Here is a 17,290-nt window from a genome sequence, read left to right on the forward strand (position 1 = left end):
CCACCATTAACCTTACATTAACCTTATAAGAAGGAAATGGCAAAGCACTCCAGTATCTTGGCCAAGAACACTCCAAATGAGGTTACAGAGTTCAAAACGACTGAAACAACTGAACAACAAACAGATATGTGTATATTTGTGTGAGTAAAATATAAGTAAGTAATTATAACCATATGTACATTACATATATAAACTTATATGAGCACTGTAACAAGCTGTGAGGTAGTCGCTAGTTAGTCGCGCTCTTTTTTAGAGTTTGAAACTTTGTAGACTGGGAGAGATGAAGCTCATTATTCTAAAGCACAGCTAGTGTTTTAGTGTTCAAAGGAGGATTTGAACTTGAGGCTTCACTCTGAGTCTTCTAGTCTACCCATTACTGTAAATGGTACCACAGGTCCAGAATCCTTTCTTAACCTCCCAGAATTTAATCTACATAACTGTGGCTGAGGGCTTGGCATCTTGCCTTTCCGTTTCTGAAAATCTGTCACCCCAGGGTTGGTTTGTGTGTATGCCTCGGACAGACCCCTACATTGTGATGTATGCAAATCTGATGACTGCCGTATTGAGTGGCTCACCCGCCTGGACAGCCAACCCAGTGTGTTTTCATACCCCCAGAGGGACCCTTAGCCACAGAATGTTGAGCAGTATTCACCAGCCTGACAGTCTGAGCCCTGTCTGCTCAGTAGGCTGGGCCAACGACTCTGCCAACACACTTCCTGCAACAGTAGAGGCTGTAAAAGCTGCTTCTTTTGAGTGTGGAGACAGATTTTCTCATCCTAAGGCAATTCATCAGTAAGTGGGAAAGCAAAAACTAAAGTGTTTTTGTGAATTTAACACGGACAAAATGCCACTACCTGGCTCCACTCTTGAAGTCCTGCCTTCCTTGAGGTCAGAGAAGGACATAGTTGTCTGGTTAAGATAAGGACCTGAATGTCAACTCTCCTGGGCACAATTTTTTGCCTTAAATTATCTAGGTCAAGTATCTTAATAGTCTCAGGTTTTTTTTTCTGCTGAGTACTTATATTTTTATTTTTCGAAAAGGTTTTATTGATGGTTTTTATTTTTAAGGTAGTGTCATTTACCAGTAATTTCATCCTTTATAAGAAAGAATAACTTTTAAGATACATTTTAATAACATATATGTGATAGTAGAGGGTCTCTGAGGCACCTTCCAACTCTCAGAAGCTGTGGTTCTGTGATACTGAAAAAGTCTAATGATAATGTGATGGCCCCTCATGATCCCCTACCTCTGCAAAGAAGTATCCAGGAACGTATCTTTTTATATCTCTTCTTTAAGGCCAAGCTTGGTCATGTTAATTTCCCACCTTTCAATTTCACTTGTTTTATTGTTGCGCTTTCCAGTAACATTGTGTATATTATTTTCCCAGCTCCATTTCCTTCATTTTGCGTCAGTCCATATAAATCTTTCCATGCTTCTCTGCATTTTCCGTATTTATTGTTTTTGAAACATTGTAAATCATCTATGATTATTCATCTGCTATAATGTATTTGTCCATTTGCTAAATCAGTGAGTATTTATTTTGAAAATCTCTTGTTTTTACATCTGTTCTCTGACTCTCTCTCTCTCTTGTCTCTCTCTCATTCTCTTTCTCTCTCTTTTCTTGAGACTCATATCTCCTTGTCTCTTCTCCAAGGTCATTTATGAGTTAGACCCTCAGCATGAAGTCGTTAATCTTTGTCTCTGACCTGGGCTGGTTCACTCTCCTTAGGCAGGCTGGTGGTTCATCTGCTCCCAAGGGCTTAACATATTGGTGCAAGACTGTTGAAGCTCTGAAATTCTGACCTCAAGTGATCCATCAGACTCAGTCTCCCCAGTAACAGGGACTACCAGGCCCAGCATCTTCATTTCCACATTAATCCCTCTCCCTGCTTTATAACAAAGGATACAAAAAGAACAAGGAGAAGAAAGAGTTCAGCAAAACCACCTAGCATGTCAACTAAGCATGATAGTATATGCAATAAAAGCTTCTCTTATGACAAAGAAAAAAGGTTATCCAAAATAAGTTGATAAACGTCGATCACTAACACATGTACCAAAATCTATGACTTTGGTCATAGATCTATCATCTCTCCATTGTGAACTGGTAATGTGTTTCACAAAGATACGATGATGACGGTAAAATATAAATGAGTTCTCTGGATCCAAGATTAGACATGTCTACTCTGAGTTGTGATACTTTTTAATGGTGTTTTCCTTTAGACCATTAGGGTTATCATGCATATTATTGCTTCTGTTTTTTTAATCCTATGTCAGCTCATTCATGTCTTCCTGTTCTCCGAATTTCCCATTCCTTTTCTTTTTTTATAGCATTTCTATAAAACATAGTCATTTCTGGAGAAAAAGGCACCCCCTCCCCCAAAAGATCCTTTCACCATCTAATGGGACCCTTCTTTGTAACAGCGAGAAGCAACAACATCCAAGACGGTGACATCGTCTGACCATGTATTGTTTGTCTTGGGGGGACCTCTTTTCTATGCCACATAGAAGGAGAAAGGTTTCTTTATCTTTCCTCTGAAGCTTTCATTGTTTTTTCAGTTTCTACATAATTCAGCTGCCATTAAGTGATCTTTTCATTTATATTTTGTTGTAAGTCATCCTCTCTTTGTCATGTTTATACCGTAACAATATCCTGTAACATTTATATACCCCAGTGGAACCAGCTGTTCCCAATCAATGGGTACCCATTTCCTTATAGTTCCAGTTTAATAGCTAATGATCAGTTCTGTACTTTGGTGCTGGCTGGAACAACAGATGAGAAACTGCACAGTATAATAGATAGAGAGCTAGTCTTGAAGCCAGGAACATCTGGAAAAAGCTGCCTCTGACATATATTGGCTCTGTGACCCTGTTCAAGTCACTTAACCGTCAGGACTCTTGGCAGCTCTCTAAAACTGTTAGTTACAGAAAAGGTGGCAACCTGCCTTGTGGGTTTTCCTCAAACAGGAGTTCCCTATATCAATTTAAAAAAAAAAACAACTCACTGGTATAGGGTGTTTTAAAATGATTAGAGGCCTTAGGTTAGAATAATTTAGAGGGTCCTGAACTCAGAGGACATAGGTTTGAGTCTAGATACTAGCACTTAGCTGTGTGATTTTGGAATTCACATCCGAATCGCAATATTATTCACATTACCTGACTCATAAGGCTGTTCAATAGGAAAGTGCTTTCTAAACTGTAGATTATTCATAAGTATGTGCTGATCTTATTCTCCAGCAAACATCTCATTAGATGCTACGAGACACTGAAGCAAAAGATGCTATGCAGAAGAGTTTCCCTCTTAATTGTACTGCAGTAATTAACACATAATCCATCATTTACTGTGCTGAGAAGCAGCTAAGTGACTCAGTAAAGAGAGCACTGAACCTGGAGTCAGGAAGCCCTGAGTTCAAATCCAGCCTCAGACACTTAACTAGCTGTGTGATCCTGGGCAAATCACTTAATGTCTATCTACCTCGGTTTCCTTCAAGTATAAAATGGCAATAATAATAGCTCTTAATCTCTCAGGATTGTTGGAAGATCAAATGAGATAATATTTAGCACGGTGTCTGGCACATAGTAGGTATTTAATAAATGTCTATTCCCTTTCCTCATGATCTTCATTATAAGCTGAGCATATACTGGATAGAACTGAAATTGCCAAAAAAGCAAAAACCAACCAAGCTTCATTCCCCAAGTGGGCATCCATCTGGCTGACTGTGCAATTCAGCAGTTCTTCCCTGGGGCTTTTAATGTTCTAGAATCCCAACTGATGCTGTTCCCTGGACAGACTGCTGTGGTCAGCAGTAGCAGTGTTCACTTGAACATCTTAAAATGTTTCTAGCAGCACAAAGAGGACTAATTAGCTAGGCAAGCTCTGGCATCTCCTTTTGGCATGTCATTTCTCAGCCCAATGATAAACTGGCTCCCCATGGCCCAGCATGACCCAAATGCCACCATCACCCCAAGTGCTGAGAAGACTGAAGACTTCTCCAAGCATTTAGGAGGCAGCAATTCCTCAGACCAATCAGTTTCTCTCACTAGCTGTTTCAGCACCCACATTTTTAGGCCTGATGCACCTTGAATGTGTACTTAAGTCCTGGAAGGCATTTCTGCCAACCCTCAGGTCCTTTTCTGCTTTGAGATATACCAGTAGAACTGGCATGGAAATATCCTCATGTCTCTGAGAACCCCTGAACAACTCCCATTACTAAATGGTGTCTTTTTCCTCAATCAGCCAGTCAACAAGCAGACTCTGTTAGGAATATACAAGACAAAAGTAAAAAACAGCCCCTGCCTTCACGTTCTAGCCCGGGAAGACAAAATGTCCCTATCTAGATGTATACAAAAAGGAGATAATGCCAACAACTGAGCACAATCAAGAGGGGTCATATAGGATATGACACTTAGAAGAAATCAGGGGTCTTCAGAGACATGAGGATATTTCCATGCCAGTGCAAAGACACAGGAGAAGGATGGAGGACCAGGGATTGAGATTGTCAAATGTGAACATTTAAGTAAAGTGTCTGGAATATCTTAAAACACTATTGACATTGCTAGCTATTAATACTAGCAGTTACTTAATTACAGGGTAAAAGGCAACCTCTGACAGCTTCCAACCACAGGTACTAAGTAACTAGCTAGTAAGTTAGTCAAAAGTTCTCTTGAGTTTAAGTCTAGTCCTGGCTATTATTTCTTGAGAAACCAATATAACTTCAGTATACGACCCCTCCGAGGCATTCAGAAGTCTGTATGTTCTTCCAGAACAGCACTGGGGACTCATTTGTGAAGTACTTTGAGATCCTTCTCCGAGGTCTTGGGGCATTCCATGTACCATTGGCTGGTTTTTCAAGTAGTGCTGTGCTTTGGTGTATATGATTGTTGTAAGAAGGAAATCATAATTCTAGACCTATGTTTCTTTTCTCTTTTTATTATGAAGTATATTCGGTGCTCTTCGAACTGGTGCTTATATGGTGTACATTTTGATGACCAAAGGCCTGAAGCAATCAGTTTGTGATCAGAGTTTTTACATTGGACCTGTCAGCAAATTTTGGGCTTATGCATTTGTGTTAAGCAAAGCACCTGAACTTGGTAAGTACACACACACTCTCTCTCTCTTTCTCTCTCTCTCTCTCTCTCTCTCTCTCTTTCTCTCTTTCTCTCTCTCTCTCTCTCTCTCACTTTCTCTCTTCTGCTGTTATTTGCCCTTCTATCATGCTCTTTTCCAGAACAATTGCATATCATTATGTCTGTAAACAAAAATGTTTACATGCAACATATGCAGAATTCACATGTACATATGCAGAATGTAGAGACAGCGTTATGTAGTGAATGGGACAGTGGCCTCTGAATCAAGACAAGCTAGACTCAAGTCTTGCCTCTGATATGTTGTGTGACCCTGGACAAGTAACCTCTGAGTATTCCCAGCCAACTCTCTCAGACTATAAATTTCAGAGTAGGTACTAACCCACATTGGTAAAATGAATCTCCCCAATGGAAGTCCTTTATACCAGTGGTGTCAAGGTCAGATAGAAACAAGGGCCACTAAACAGTACACACGGATCTCAGGAGGCCCCATATTGACTTAGAAAACTACACATTTATACATTTCTTTTTTAATTATTATGCCAACACATTAAAATAAGATAGGAACTACACTTTAATCTGGTTTGGGGCCCCTCTTGCAAGAGTTGTGGGTCACAGGTAACCTACAGGCCATGGAGCTGACAATTCTGCCCCTATGCCAATGAAATATCTTAGGTTAAGTCAAAAAGAATGCAAAATCTGATGCTGCAAAAAAATGATGTTTTGAGGGGCTTGTAGAACATATAGCCTCCACCCTCTGAGGGCCTTTAGCAGCTGTTCTAATATTAGAACAAGGAAAACATGAAAAAACAAACCTGTTTCCAAGACCCACATCTAAACCTATTTCCATCTCAGGAGTTTTGATTCAGGTTAGGGGATTAAGTTTTCCATTTGGGTACTCCCGTGTGCTCATTAACAAATGCTAAGTTTGGTCTCTGGTGTGTTCAACGTTAGGCACCAAAAATCCATGCCTTGGGTAAAAGGGGACAGTTTATCTTTTAGAAACTGCTAAGTTGTCTTTGTTATTCCCCCCAATTTTTTTTTAACACTTTAATGTGTTGAAATGGATGTTTGATGTTTAATCCAAGCAGGGGAAAATAAAATTCAGTTGATTTGATATAGTTTGAGGTGACACAGTTACCCAACTTTCTTCCACAAAGTAGAAAACAAAACTCAATTAAATTCCAGTGAAAAACTATCTAACTGGTAGCTTGACGCAAATTAAGCAAAACTTGAATGAAGAGAATCTGGGCACTTTAGTAGACCACAAGCTCAGTAGGATTCAACATGATGACATAGCAACTTTCCCATAGTCGTATGCGTTCCTTCCAATAAAAGTAAATCAGGCTCTCGCAGAGCCTGTGGATGAGAAGACTTCTTAAAAACTGGAAGCTGTAATCCACAAGGAGGACCAATCATTAAAAGCCACATATGGAGCCCTGTATAACATGAATGTTGTGGTCTTAGCAAGTGATAGTCAATCGATGTCATTCATAGATATGTGCCAGTCATTAAAAACAAATATGCAAAATGGCCCGAAAAAAATCTCAGTGCCCTTTAACATCTTAAAACTGCACTAAAACTTTTGGAACACTGTGTATATCTGTATTTAGGCATTTCAGTTGAATTTGATGGGGCTTTCTTGACTAAAGTACAGGAATGGTCAGGAATTTCTTCATTCCCCAGCTCCACAAAAGTTCACTTAGATCAATGCAGTAAGAACATAATGTCCAGATAATTCCTGAAGGACAAGGCTGTGTGGTGGTGGTGGTGGTGGTGGTGGAAGAGGACAATAAGCTAATGGGGAGGGCAGGGTAGGGTAGGGTAAGAGAACACCTTTGCCAAACTTTACTTTGGTGGTAGTGTTGGTGGCGGTCATTTCAGTTGTATCTGACTTTGAGTGATCCCATTTGGGATTTTCTTGTCAGAGATATTTTCTCCAGCTCATTTTACAGATGAGGAAACTGAAGCAACTAAGTGACTTGCCCTGGGTCACCCTACCAGTAAGTGCCTGAGGCCATATTTGAAAAAATGAATCTACTCCAGGAATAGTATTCTATCTACTTCGCCACCTAGCTATGTTATACATATGCATATATAAATATATATATACGTACATATACACATACACATATGTGTGTATATATACACAAATACATAGACCCATACATGTGTGTATACATATAAACATGCATGTATGCATATGCACATACATATACACGCGCACACACATATAATGTAGAAAGAGCTGACCTTGGAATACAGGAGACTTGGATCCAACTTCCCCCTCTGATACATCCTGGATAGCTGACCCTGGACACTAAGCTACTTGACCTCTCTGTGCTTCCAAGCAATTTTTGCAGAAAAGATGCCGTTGGCAGAAAGAGTTGCCTACATAATGGAATCATAGCCGCAGCTTCCAAAGAGAGTCTACACAACATATACACATATATGCATACACATACACAATGCTCTGTACACAGTAGATGCTTCATTGAATCGATTATATAGCTGTAAATAAGAAAAACATGATCTGTGTTCCTAGAAATGATCCTATCGATGTTGACATTTTCAATGTGCTTAAGATCTATGCCTAAAGGGCATTACGTGTATCCAGTATCATTTCCTTTGGTCCTCAAGGCAGCCCTGAGACAAGTGCTACAGATCTTATTATCATTCCCATTTCACAGATAAAGAACTGTAGGTTGGAAAAGTTAAATGCTTTGCCCATGGTTATAAAACGTTTCTTTGTATCAGAGTGATGACGTATATCTATATGCATACATAGTGTATGTGTGTATATATATATAAAGATACAGGAAAGGAATCTCATTGATACTGCAGTCAGAAGACCCAGTTTCAGATCCTGCTTCTGATGTTTCTGGCCTGTCTTGGGTAAACATTTAACTTCCATTACCTCAGTTTCTTTCCTCTTCTGTTGAAAAAAAATGTGGAACAGAATTGGATTGCATGATCTCTGAAGTCCCCCATTCACAGATGAAGATCATCTGTGAACACATACACATGTGTGTGATCTGCTAAGACAGCTATGGGATACGTTTCCCCCATATGAACATCAGCCAAATGACAAAATGCAAGCCAGTCTTCAGCTCAGTGTTTCATTGTTTAGTTAGTGAGTACAAAAATATATATTGGTCCTCAGTAATAATCTGATGTCACACTAGGAAAGAAGGTAAGATTCCAGAGAGCCTGTTATCTGACCAGATTTGGTAATAGGTAATGACACCAGCCTTACTATTCACTGCAAAATGCTTTCTTCGTGCTCCCCATTCCCATCACTTATCACCACACGCACAAAGTCACTATAGGCTTGAATCTCCATTTAAATCCAAAGTTCACTCCTGCCTATAGAGTTTTAATTCCCCAAGGCCACACTTCCCTCAGATCTGTTTCTCAGGAGCAGTCATAGTGAGCACAGAGTTGACAGATGTCTTCACAGTTAAATGAAAGTGTCATAGTGTGTTCAGTGTACTCCATTTGAATGCAAGAAGGCTGAAGGAGTCCAAGCACCTCTTGTGATAGTCACATTTATACAGTGATACTACAAAGATACTCACAAATTGTCATTGAGCTTCACATTTGTTATTTACATCAGGGTTTATTTTTTTTTTAATTGTACTGGGAGCCTATTAAGATTCTTCCCAGGTACTTAGAGGGATAGGGTGGTAGACCAAAACAAAAAAACAAAAACAAAAAACTGCAGAATCTGGAGTACAGGCTTGGTTCAAATCCTGCCTTTGCTCATGTACTGTCTGTAGGACCAGACCTCTGAAAAATCATTTCATCTCTCTGGGACTTCATTGAAAAAGAAGGGAATAGAATAGATGTTATCGATGTAAGTCCTCTCAGCTCTAAATTTTGTAAATTATCATTAAGACAAATATTTTGTTGGTATATTACATAGTACAGTAGTTTTCAAACTTTTTGGTCTTAGGATCCCTTGACACTCTCGAAAATTATTGAGAACCCCAAAGATCCTTAATTTATGTGGGTTATCTCTGTCAATATTTAATGCATTAAAAATTAAAATAGATAATTTTAAAATATTCATTCATTTAAAAATAATAAAACATTTTAACAAAAATTAATTCTGGTTTTCAAAACAAAAAAATCAGTGAGAATAGTAGCATGTTTTAGATTTTTGTGGTGAGTATCTTTAATTTTGTCTGGCATAATAGAAAACCACTAGATTCTCCTGTCTGCTTCTGCATTCAATCTGTTCTAATAGGTTCTTTTGGTTGAAGTCTATGAAGGTAATTCAGGCTCTCACAGATCTGTCGTTAGAAAAGCAAAGAGTATTTTAATGGACAGATAACATCTTAGCACTTTCATGAAAAGAACTTTGATTTTCTAAACCCCTTGAGAGAACTTTGGAGAACCTCAGTGCATATACTTTGAGGACTGGTGTTTTTGTGTAAGGGTTAGACAAGATGGCGGCTAAGAGTATCTTCCAGTTTTCAGATTCTAAAATTCTTTGATTTCCTTCCAGATTCAAACTGGTGATTCAAAAATGGAGGAGGGAAGGGAACTGGTTGTGTTATAAAAGAATAAAATAATATTCTTAGAATCATAGATTTTAGAGATGTAAGGAATCATATCCCACCTCCTTGTTTTTATAGAAAAGGTAGGCAGTAGATGGCCCAGCCAGGTTTCCAAATATGACTCCAAATCCGTTTCTAGTGTACCATGCTGTTCCCAAGATCCCAAACCTATCTTCTAAAGGACAGGAATATTTCTCTCATGAGTGATATTGAAATTAATTTTTTTGTGCCAACTTTCCTTTTGTCAACTTTCAGATTCTCCTTTTAAACAAAAATTTCTCCATTTGGGACACTTATTCTTTTTAGATCTTCAAAGGTAGTATTTTCCTTAATCGAAGACTTTTGTCCCTACATTATAAGCTGCATTGTTTCTTTCATCAGAAAGATCATTTATTTAGAGGGGGGAAAAAAAGAATTCAGCCATTCTGCCATATTAATTTCTAGGACTACACTTCCCTTAAAAGCCCATGCACCTGCCACTTCTAGTAAATATTCTTCATAGCAAGAAAAACTTTCTTTTTCAGCCATAAAACAGTGAGCTTATTTCAGTGATAGTGGTTTCAGGTTATAGTTGATCAGAATGGAACAAGTGAGAGGAGGAGAGCCGTTAACCTAGTTTTGTGCATCCAGATCTGCCAGTTGCCTACTGTTTGAATTGAACCACAAATATGCTGAGACTAAGTTTTGCGAAAACTTGGAAACATCTGTTGTGAGTGAAGCTGTCGCTCAAAGTTGAGTTCACCATTGTTTTTTTAAACTGACTCAGCTTTGCTCTAGCCAATTTTGCCCATGGTAGCTCAGTGGTCCATGTGCACAGAAAGGAAGGGCCTCTGTTTCTCTTGTACAGAAGCAGATAAAGTTTGGTTTTCCAAGGGCTTGCACCACAGAAGATGCAGAACATATCTAAGTTTCTCAGACACAATAATGGCAAGAAATACAGTATTATAGGATGATAACTATAATAACACCATCGGAACATAAGGGTCAAATCTAAGTTGGGTTTCCTCTTGCAGTTCAGCCAGAATTCATGCAGAACTTTCTGATTCTGATGATCCTATGTTTTCGTTCTACCATTCTTAACACTACTCAAAGTATAGCAATGCTGTTAAATGCTCTTATAGGGTTTCCCTTCAGAGACTTTCTTGATCTGATGTTATGTGTATGTGTATTATTTTTGAATTTCCCTTTGACAGAAATGAATTCTCCCTGGAATGAAAAAGTTTATGATCATGGAATTTTATCTTTTTTTATTTTTATTTTTTATCATATTTTTATATAATATTATAATATATTACAAAAGATATATCTTTTTTTCCCTTTATCATATTTTATATGTAATATTATAATATATTACAAAAGATATTATATCTTTTTTTCCCATAAATATACCATGGTGCCAAAATCCCCCATCTAGCTTCACAGAAAATTAAAGCCAGAAGCTAGCAAGAACTTAAAATGTACTTTAATTCAACATCCTCATTCTATAAAAAAGGAAACTGAGTTCTAAAGAAAGTCACATGACCAGGGGTTGCTAATGACTGAATCAGAACTCAAATGCAGAACTTTTGACTTCACGCATAATTCTCATTTCAAAGATTCACTTCAGATCTTTAAGAGCCTTCCACTTAGAATATAATTCCTGCTTCTGAATTCTCTGTAGCAGGAGCAATGGATTTTTCCCCTGGAGAAACATATTGCTATTGGACCTGATTAAGGTTTCTTTTGATGAAATCCAGCAGGGCTAACATGCCATATTCCATCATATGACTGCTTATCAATTCTAGGCAAATCATTGAATATTAGAGCAGGAAGAGACTTTATGGACCATTTTAATTAAGCCCCCTCACTTTTCAACATATGTTTGGCAACCCCTTGATAATCAATATCTCTGTTCCTAGCATGAAGTCAGCATTGGAATGTGGAGAGTGGGAAGGAAGGTAGGAAGGAAGGAAGGAAAGGTTTAAAAAGCACCTACTATGAGCCAGGCACCGTGCTAATAAGCCTTTTACAAATATCTTGTTGGATTCTCACAACAGCCTTAGGAGATAGGTGCTATTTTTATCCACCTTGTACAGTTGAAGAAACTGAGACAAGCAGAAGTTAAGTGACTTATCCATTGTCTTTATCCATCATTATCCATTGTCCATTGACTTGAGGCCCAGGGTTTTGTCCACCTTGCTACCTAGGAGACAGCATGGTGTAACGGGAAGTCCAGTGACTGGGGGTTTGAAGATCCAGATAGTGATCCTGGCCCATTATTTTAATTTGCGGTACAAGCTAAGTCACGTCGGCCAAGTCATTTCATTTCTCTAAACATGTATCTTCATTGGCAATGATAATGGCAACACTATCCATCGTTTATATGGTGCCTTAAGATTTAGAAAACATTTTCAATGTACCAAATCATTTTGATCCTTAGAACCTAGTAACATAGTGTCATTTTTCCTTCCATTTGATTGGGAGGCTGAGAAGTTGTGACTGCCCAAGGCCACACTGCTAGTTAGTATCTGAAGTAGGATCTGAACTCAAGACTTCCTGACTCCAGGTTCCTCATTCTATCCACTGCACCATCTTGGACTAGATGACCTCAAAGATCTTCTCCAGGTGCAAAATAAATAGGCTTTTCATGTGTTCAAAGGAGGCTTCAGTTAAAAAAGGCTGTTCTCATGCCAGTGCACTCATGTGTCCTTTTCTTGTTTTTCAGGAGATACAATATTCATTATTCTTCGGAAACAGAAACTCATCTTCCTGCATTGGTATCACCATATCACTGTGCTGCTTTATTCTTGGTACTCTTATAAGGACATGGTTGCCGGAGGTGGTTGGTTCATGACCATGAACTATGGAGTGCATGCAGTAATGTATTCCTACTATGCCTTGCGGGCAGCGGGCTTCCGGGTCTCGCGGAAGTTCGCCATGTTCATCACCTTGTCCCAGATCACACAGATGTTAATGGGTTGTATAATTAACTATCTGGTCTTCTCCTGGATGCAGCAAGACCAGTGCCACTCCCATGTTCAGAACATCATCTGGTCCTCACTCATGTACCTCAGTTACTTTGTGCTCTTCTGTCATTTTTTCTTCGAGGCCTACATCGGCAAAATGAGAAAAACAAGGAAGGCTGAATAGTGTTGGAACTGAGAAGGAAGCCATAGCTCAGGGTCATCAAGAAAAAAAAAAACAGACAAAAGAAAATGGCACAAGGAATCATATATATGGTGCAGCTAAAAATAATAAAAATAATTAAAAACAAAACTTGGCAGCTTAGGGGTAACTAGGTTGATCTAACCCAGTAAGTTTATGATCCTTTTATGGTGAGGACTCACTGAATTCAACTCCATCTCAAAGGACTGCTGCTGAGAGACACCATCCCTCTCGTACCTGTCAATTCTAGGAGAAAAAAATGAAAGAAAGAAAGAAAAGGCAAATGAAGGTTATTAACAAATTTTATGAAAAAAAATATTTATTAAGTGTCATATTTCCCTAAGGACAGAAGACTTTTACTAAAAACAAAACAAAAAACCATATTTCTATATCCTTTCTAATCTTTTTTTGACACTAAACTTGAGCCAACAGGAAAAAGACAAAAATGGTGGAGGTGCAGGGGGTGTGCCTGTAGAACCAGCGCTTTGGCAGAAATGAAAACCTTCCTTGGGAAAGGCTGGAAGTTTTAGGCTAAATGGAAAAGGTATCTAGAAGGTTTCTTTAAGTGGCCATGAGCCACAACTTGAGTAAGAGAAAAGCTTAATGTTTCCCACTGGGGTCTAGAAATTGTGTGCAGCCCTTTGGCTAGTGAGTGTGCAAAAACCAGCTGGGGGATGATACTTTGACCAGGTTTAAAAAATGAGGAACAAAACATGACTTCCCAGTTCCAAATGAGAGAGAATTTGTCCAAGTGCATTTCTGATGGAAGTACAGCAAGTTCAGTTATTGCACAGGATAAAAGAGAATTCATCTTTGTAAAGAGAATTCATCTTTGTTCTCTTACCTGGGATTTTTAAAAAGAACCTTGGGAGGGGAGGGGAAAAGGGACTAAAAAAAAGGAAGAAGACAAAACCACAACCAAATAATAAGAAAATTAGTTCTACTGGCTAGAAAATATTCAGTTCCACTGAGGGTGGGGCAGGAGAGAGGGATTCTGGGAAAGAGAAAGACAAACTAAAACATGATTCCATAAACAGAGGCAATATGTATATTTCTCTATATATTCACATGCACGCACATACTTGTGCACACATGGACACACAGACACGCACACAGCTTTCAATGTAAAAACCTGTGATACAGTACACATTTTATATTTCCTGTGACTTTCAAGAAAAATAAAAAACTGCGAACTACATGCAGTATTGAGTTAACACTGTGTTTCTACACCTGCCACACCTGCTTTTCCAGCAGTGTAGAGGTGTTTAAAGTGCCCTCTTCTGGTCAAGTGGAGCGATTACAAGGGAACCAATTTGGCCATGACAGTTGAGAATCCAAGGCCCCTAAAGACTTAACCCCTCGAGTTTTGAAACCCATTAAAAAAAAACAAAAAAACGACCCATTGACCCCATACAGGTTAGCTTCAGAAGTCAAACCAAGTCATCCACTCTGGAACTCAGAGAATCAGTCCTTATGAGCCATATTCTTTAAAGGCAAAGTTAGATTACATTCTCTGTAATGTTTCAGTCCTTTACAAGCCAAATAAATGTGTACAAGTTCTTAGTAATTCAAGAAGCAATCATGTAAAGTCATTGTTTCATGTGATACCGTAGTACTCTAAATTGTATCAGTCAAGTAGCTTAAAAATTAGAGCTAGATAAACAGATTAGGGGCTTCTAAACCGCATAGACTATACACATCTGACCACACATATATATGCACACTGTGTGGGTTACACAGAACTGAACTGCAAAGCCCAGCTGAGTAGACACACATTTTTCTGGCTATTAGAAAAGATTGTCACTTACCTTTCTTGCTTTATTTGAGAGTGTACAGTACAAGGGATTTTTTCAAATTATTTTTGTATTATTTTAGCTTTAATTGTGCTGTCAGTCATGAAATGGAGCCGCTCTGGTTTTCTGTCAAAGATAACAAGGGCTTTGTGTGTGTGTGTGTGTGTGGAATTAAAAAAAAAAAGAATAAAGTTACATTCCATTCTGTGTGAATGGTTTTTACCAATTAACAAGGAGTCCTTGTAAACCAAGTTATAAGAATAGGGGGCTAGGGAGTGTTACCTTTGTGTAAAAATATTCTGAGTATTCTATGATGTTTGTTTATATGAGCCAAAATGATAGAATTGTATTGGGGAAAAGATAGATTTTTATAAGATGTGTGAACAGTGTTATCTTCAGCTTTGGGAGTTAACAAACATTGTGCAATAAGCCTTCCCCCCCAAAAGGTAACAGTAGCTTAGTATAGGCAAATGAATGAAAAGAAGGGTGTGCAGGGGAAAGGGTGCAAAATGAAAGCTGACTTTGCTTTGTTTGAAGGACGGATGAGCAGCTCCCCTTGCTGCCAAACATAGCTTAAACCATGTCTTCTATCACTAATTATTTGCTCCTCAGTCAAAATCAGTAAAAGATTCAGAGGTTTCCAGGCTGGCATTTCCTAGAGCTTTTATTAAGGTATGGAGTAGCATTCATATTCATTTGAAATTCTTTGGAGTTTTTTCTTTATTGTTCCATGTCCAACAAATAATTTACAAATGGGCTCCCTGTCTTGAAGTAGATCGCCAAATGGCATCAAAAACAACCTACTTTTGCTCAATTTCCAATACTGCAGGTTCCATCGTTTCATACAGTAGTGCAGTATTTTACAGTGTTAACTGGATTATCCAGTCCATAAGAAAATCCCCCAAACCTTCCAGAAAATTGACTGCCATCTTAATAATTCTGCTCTCAGTTGACATTCCAGAAAGCCTTGGGCAGGCACGTTTTTGTAGATGCCCCACTATGCTGCAATAGATTCTCTTTCTGTTGAAGTTTTGTCATTGCATTCTAGTCTGATAACCCCAGCATGAAGGAAGCATCCCCAGAGGAAGAAACACAGAGTACTACCCCAGGAAAGCTCAATGTTCAAATTGTTGAACATCGTCTGAAATCAACAAGACTCTGGAAAAAGTTTCCACTGAATGGTTTGTTCTTTAACAGAGTAGAGAAAAATAACGCCTCCTACAGATGTTTGCTTCCAGTAGCAAGTCTATATCAACAAGGTCACCCAGAATTGAGCTAGTTTATTCCAATAATTCTGTTACCCCAAAAACTTTTTTTTGCCTTATCTAGATATTTAGGGAGAGAATTCCTTTCCCCCCTCCATCTGGGGGAATGGGGGAAAAAAGGAATGAAAGATCAGAATTTTCTAGATGTCTCAATTCTCCACTTCACTTGGTTAGGGTAGACTTTGACCAAGAGTCAAATACTTGATTAGTGGAGGATCTCCTGGGATCGAATGTAAAAATTACTATTTTCCTAAGAGAGCACTTTCAGGAAATGAGCCAAGAGTTTCACTAAGAAAATTAGATGGATCTCTGTGACAAGATAAAACCCTATTTAGTACACAAGGGGAGCAAACGTACTGGAAGAGTCATTCACACTGTAGAAGAAACAATCTCACAGTCTGATCCTTTGTCCCAGGTTACTAAATTAACAAGATAAGACCCAGTGGACAGAGGGCTACTTATCTCTTTGTGGCCAGAGACCAGAGATGTATCACAACTCAGCCACAAGGTAAATGTAAACATTCTTTCCCCATTCAATTAACCAGTCCACTTCCAAAGAATTGGTTGGCTTGCTTGTGAGGTGATCCTAAATCAGCAATTCATTCAGCTGGCTGAAAAGATTAAATAATGCCAGAGCTGTAGAGACATGACCCAGGACTTCTCTCCCACTTGAAAGCCTCCTTCATGTGGAATGGAGATGTTGGGCCACTGTCTCACTGAAAAGATCTCGACCTTAATGAGAATTCTTACATCAGAATACCTTGACAACTTGTAGCTTTTCAATGAGGGAGGGGAGAAATGAATTCTCAGCTTTCTTTCTGTTTGTGATGATGAATATGATTGCCATTCTGGACCAAAAGGTACTGCCTCCATTAATGCTGTCTGCAGCCTTAACCTAGAGGCCATCTGCTCTTTAGAATTTATGTTGCTTGTCCAAAGAAGCTGGACTCTTGTGCTTCAGGCCAAAATATCCATTTAAAAACGAGACCAATTAAGAACTGCTGGTTCTGGACTTCCCCATGTATGGGAACCTAAGCTAGGATAAGGGCTGAGAATATGAACACAATTCTTTATACATGGTAGACAATCAGCTCTGGAGTCTTTCTAAGTGGAGGTCAGGGACTGTAAGGGGATTGGAAGCATCAAAGCAGACAAAGTGTTTTCTTTCAGGCCATTACTTGAGGTACCACTTGTAACAGACTCCAGATGTTCAGCATGCTTGGGGCATATGGTAGAACTCATAGGTAAGATGGCAAGATGATGTGCATCTATAGGAAGGCTGGTGAGGGACCACAAGCCCCAGTGTGAGTTTGCCTTGCTGCTTTCCTCTTGTCCATATGCCTTTCAATGGCCAAGATTCATGGAGAAGAATAAAAAAAATCCAGAGTTCTCATTTCTCCCTGTCACATTCTTTAATGGGATGATAAAATTAGACCATGTATT

The 17,290-nt window shown here is 38.8% G+C and overlaps 1 protein-coding gene across 2 annotated transcripts in view; it reads left to right on the top strand.

Moving 5' to 3' along the window:
* The window catches only part of ELOVL6 (ELOVL fatty acid elongase 6), a 154,709-nt gene extending 139,905 nt beyond the window's left edge, over nucleotides 1–14,804 (top strand). For both annotated transcript variants that reach the window (XM_072623375.1, XM_072623376.1), the window contains exons 3-4: nucleotides 4,938–5,089; nucleotides 12,350–14,804. In XM_072623375.1, coding sequence (XP_072479476.1) covers nucleotides 4,938–5,089; nucleotides 12,350–12,774 — 577 coding nt within the window. In that variant the 3' untranslated portion in view covers nucleotides 12,775–14,804. The remainder of the gene's footprint in view (nucleotides 1–4,937; nucleotides 5,090–12,349) is intronic.
* Nucleotides 14,805–17,290: the final 2,486 nt, after the last annotated feature.

The sequence above is a fragment of the Notamacropus eugenii genome, chromosome 7 (assembly GCF_028372415.1).
Source record: "Notamacropus eugenii isolate mMacEug1 chromosome 7, mMacEug1.pri_v2, whole genome shotgun sequence".
NCBI lineage: Eukaryota > Metazoa > Chordata > Mammalia > Diprotodontia > Macropodidae > Notamacropus > Notamacropus eugenii.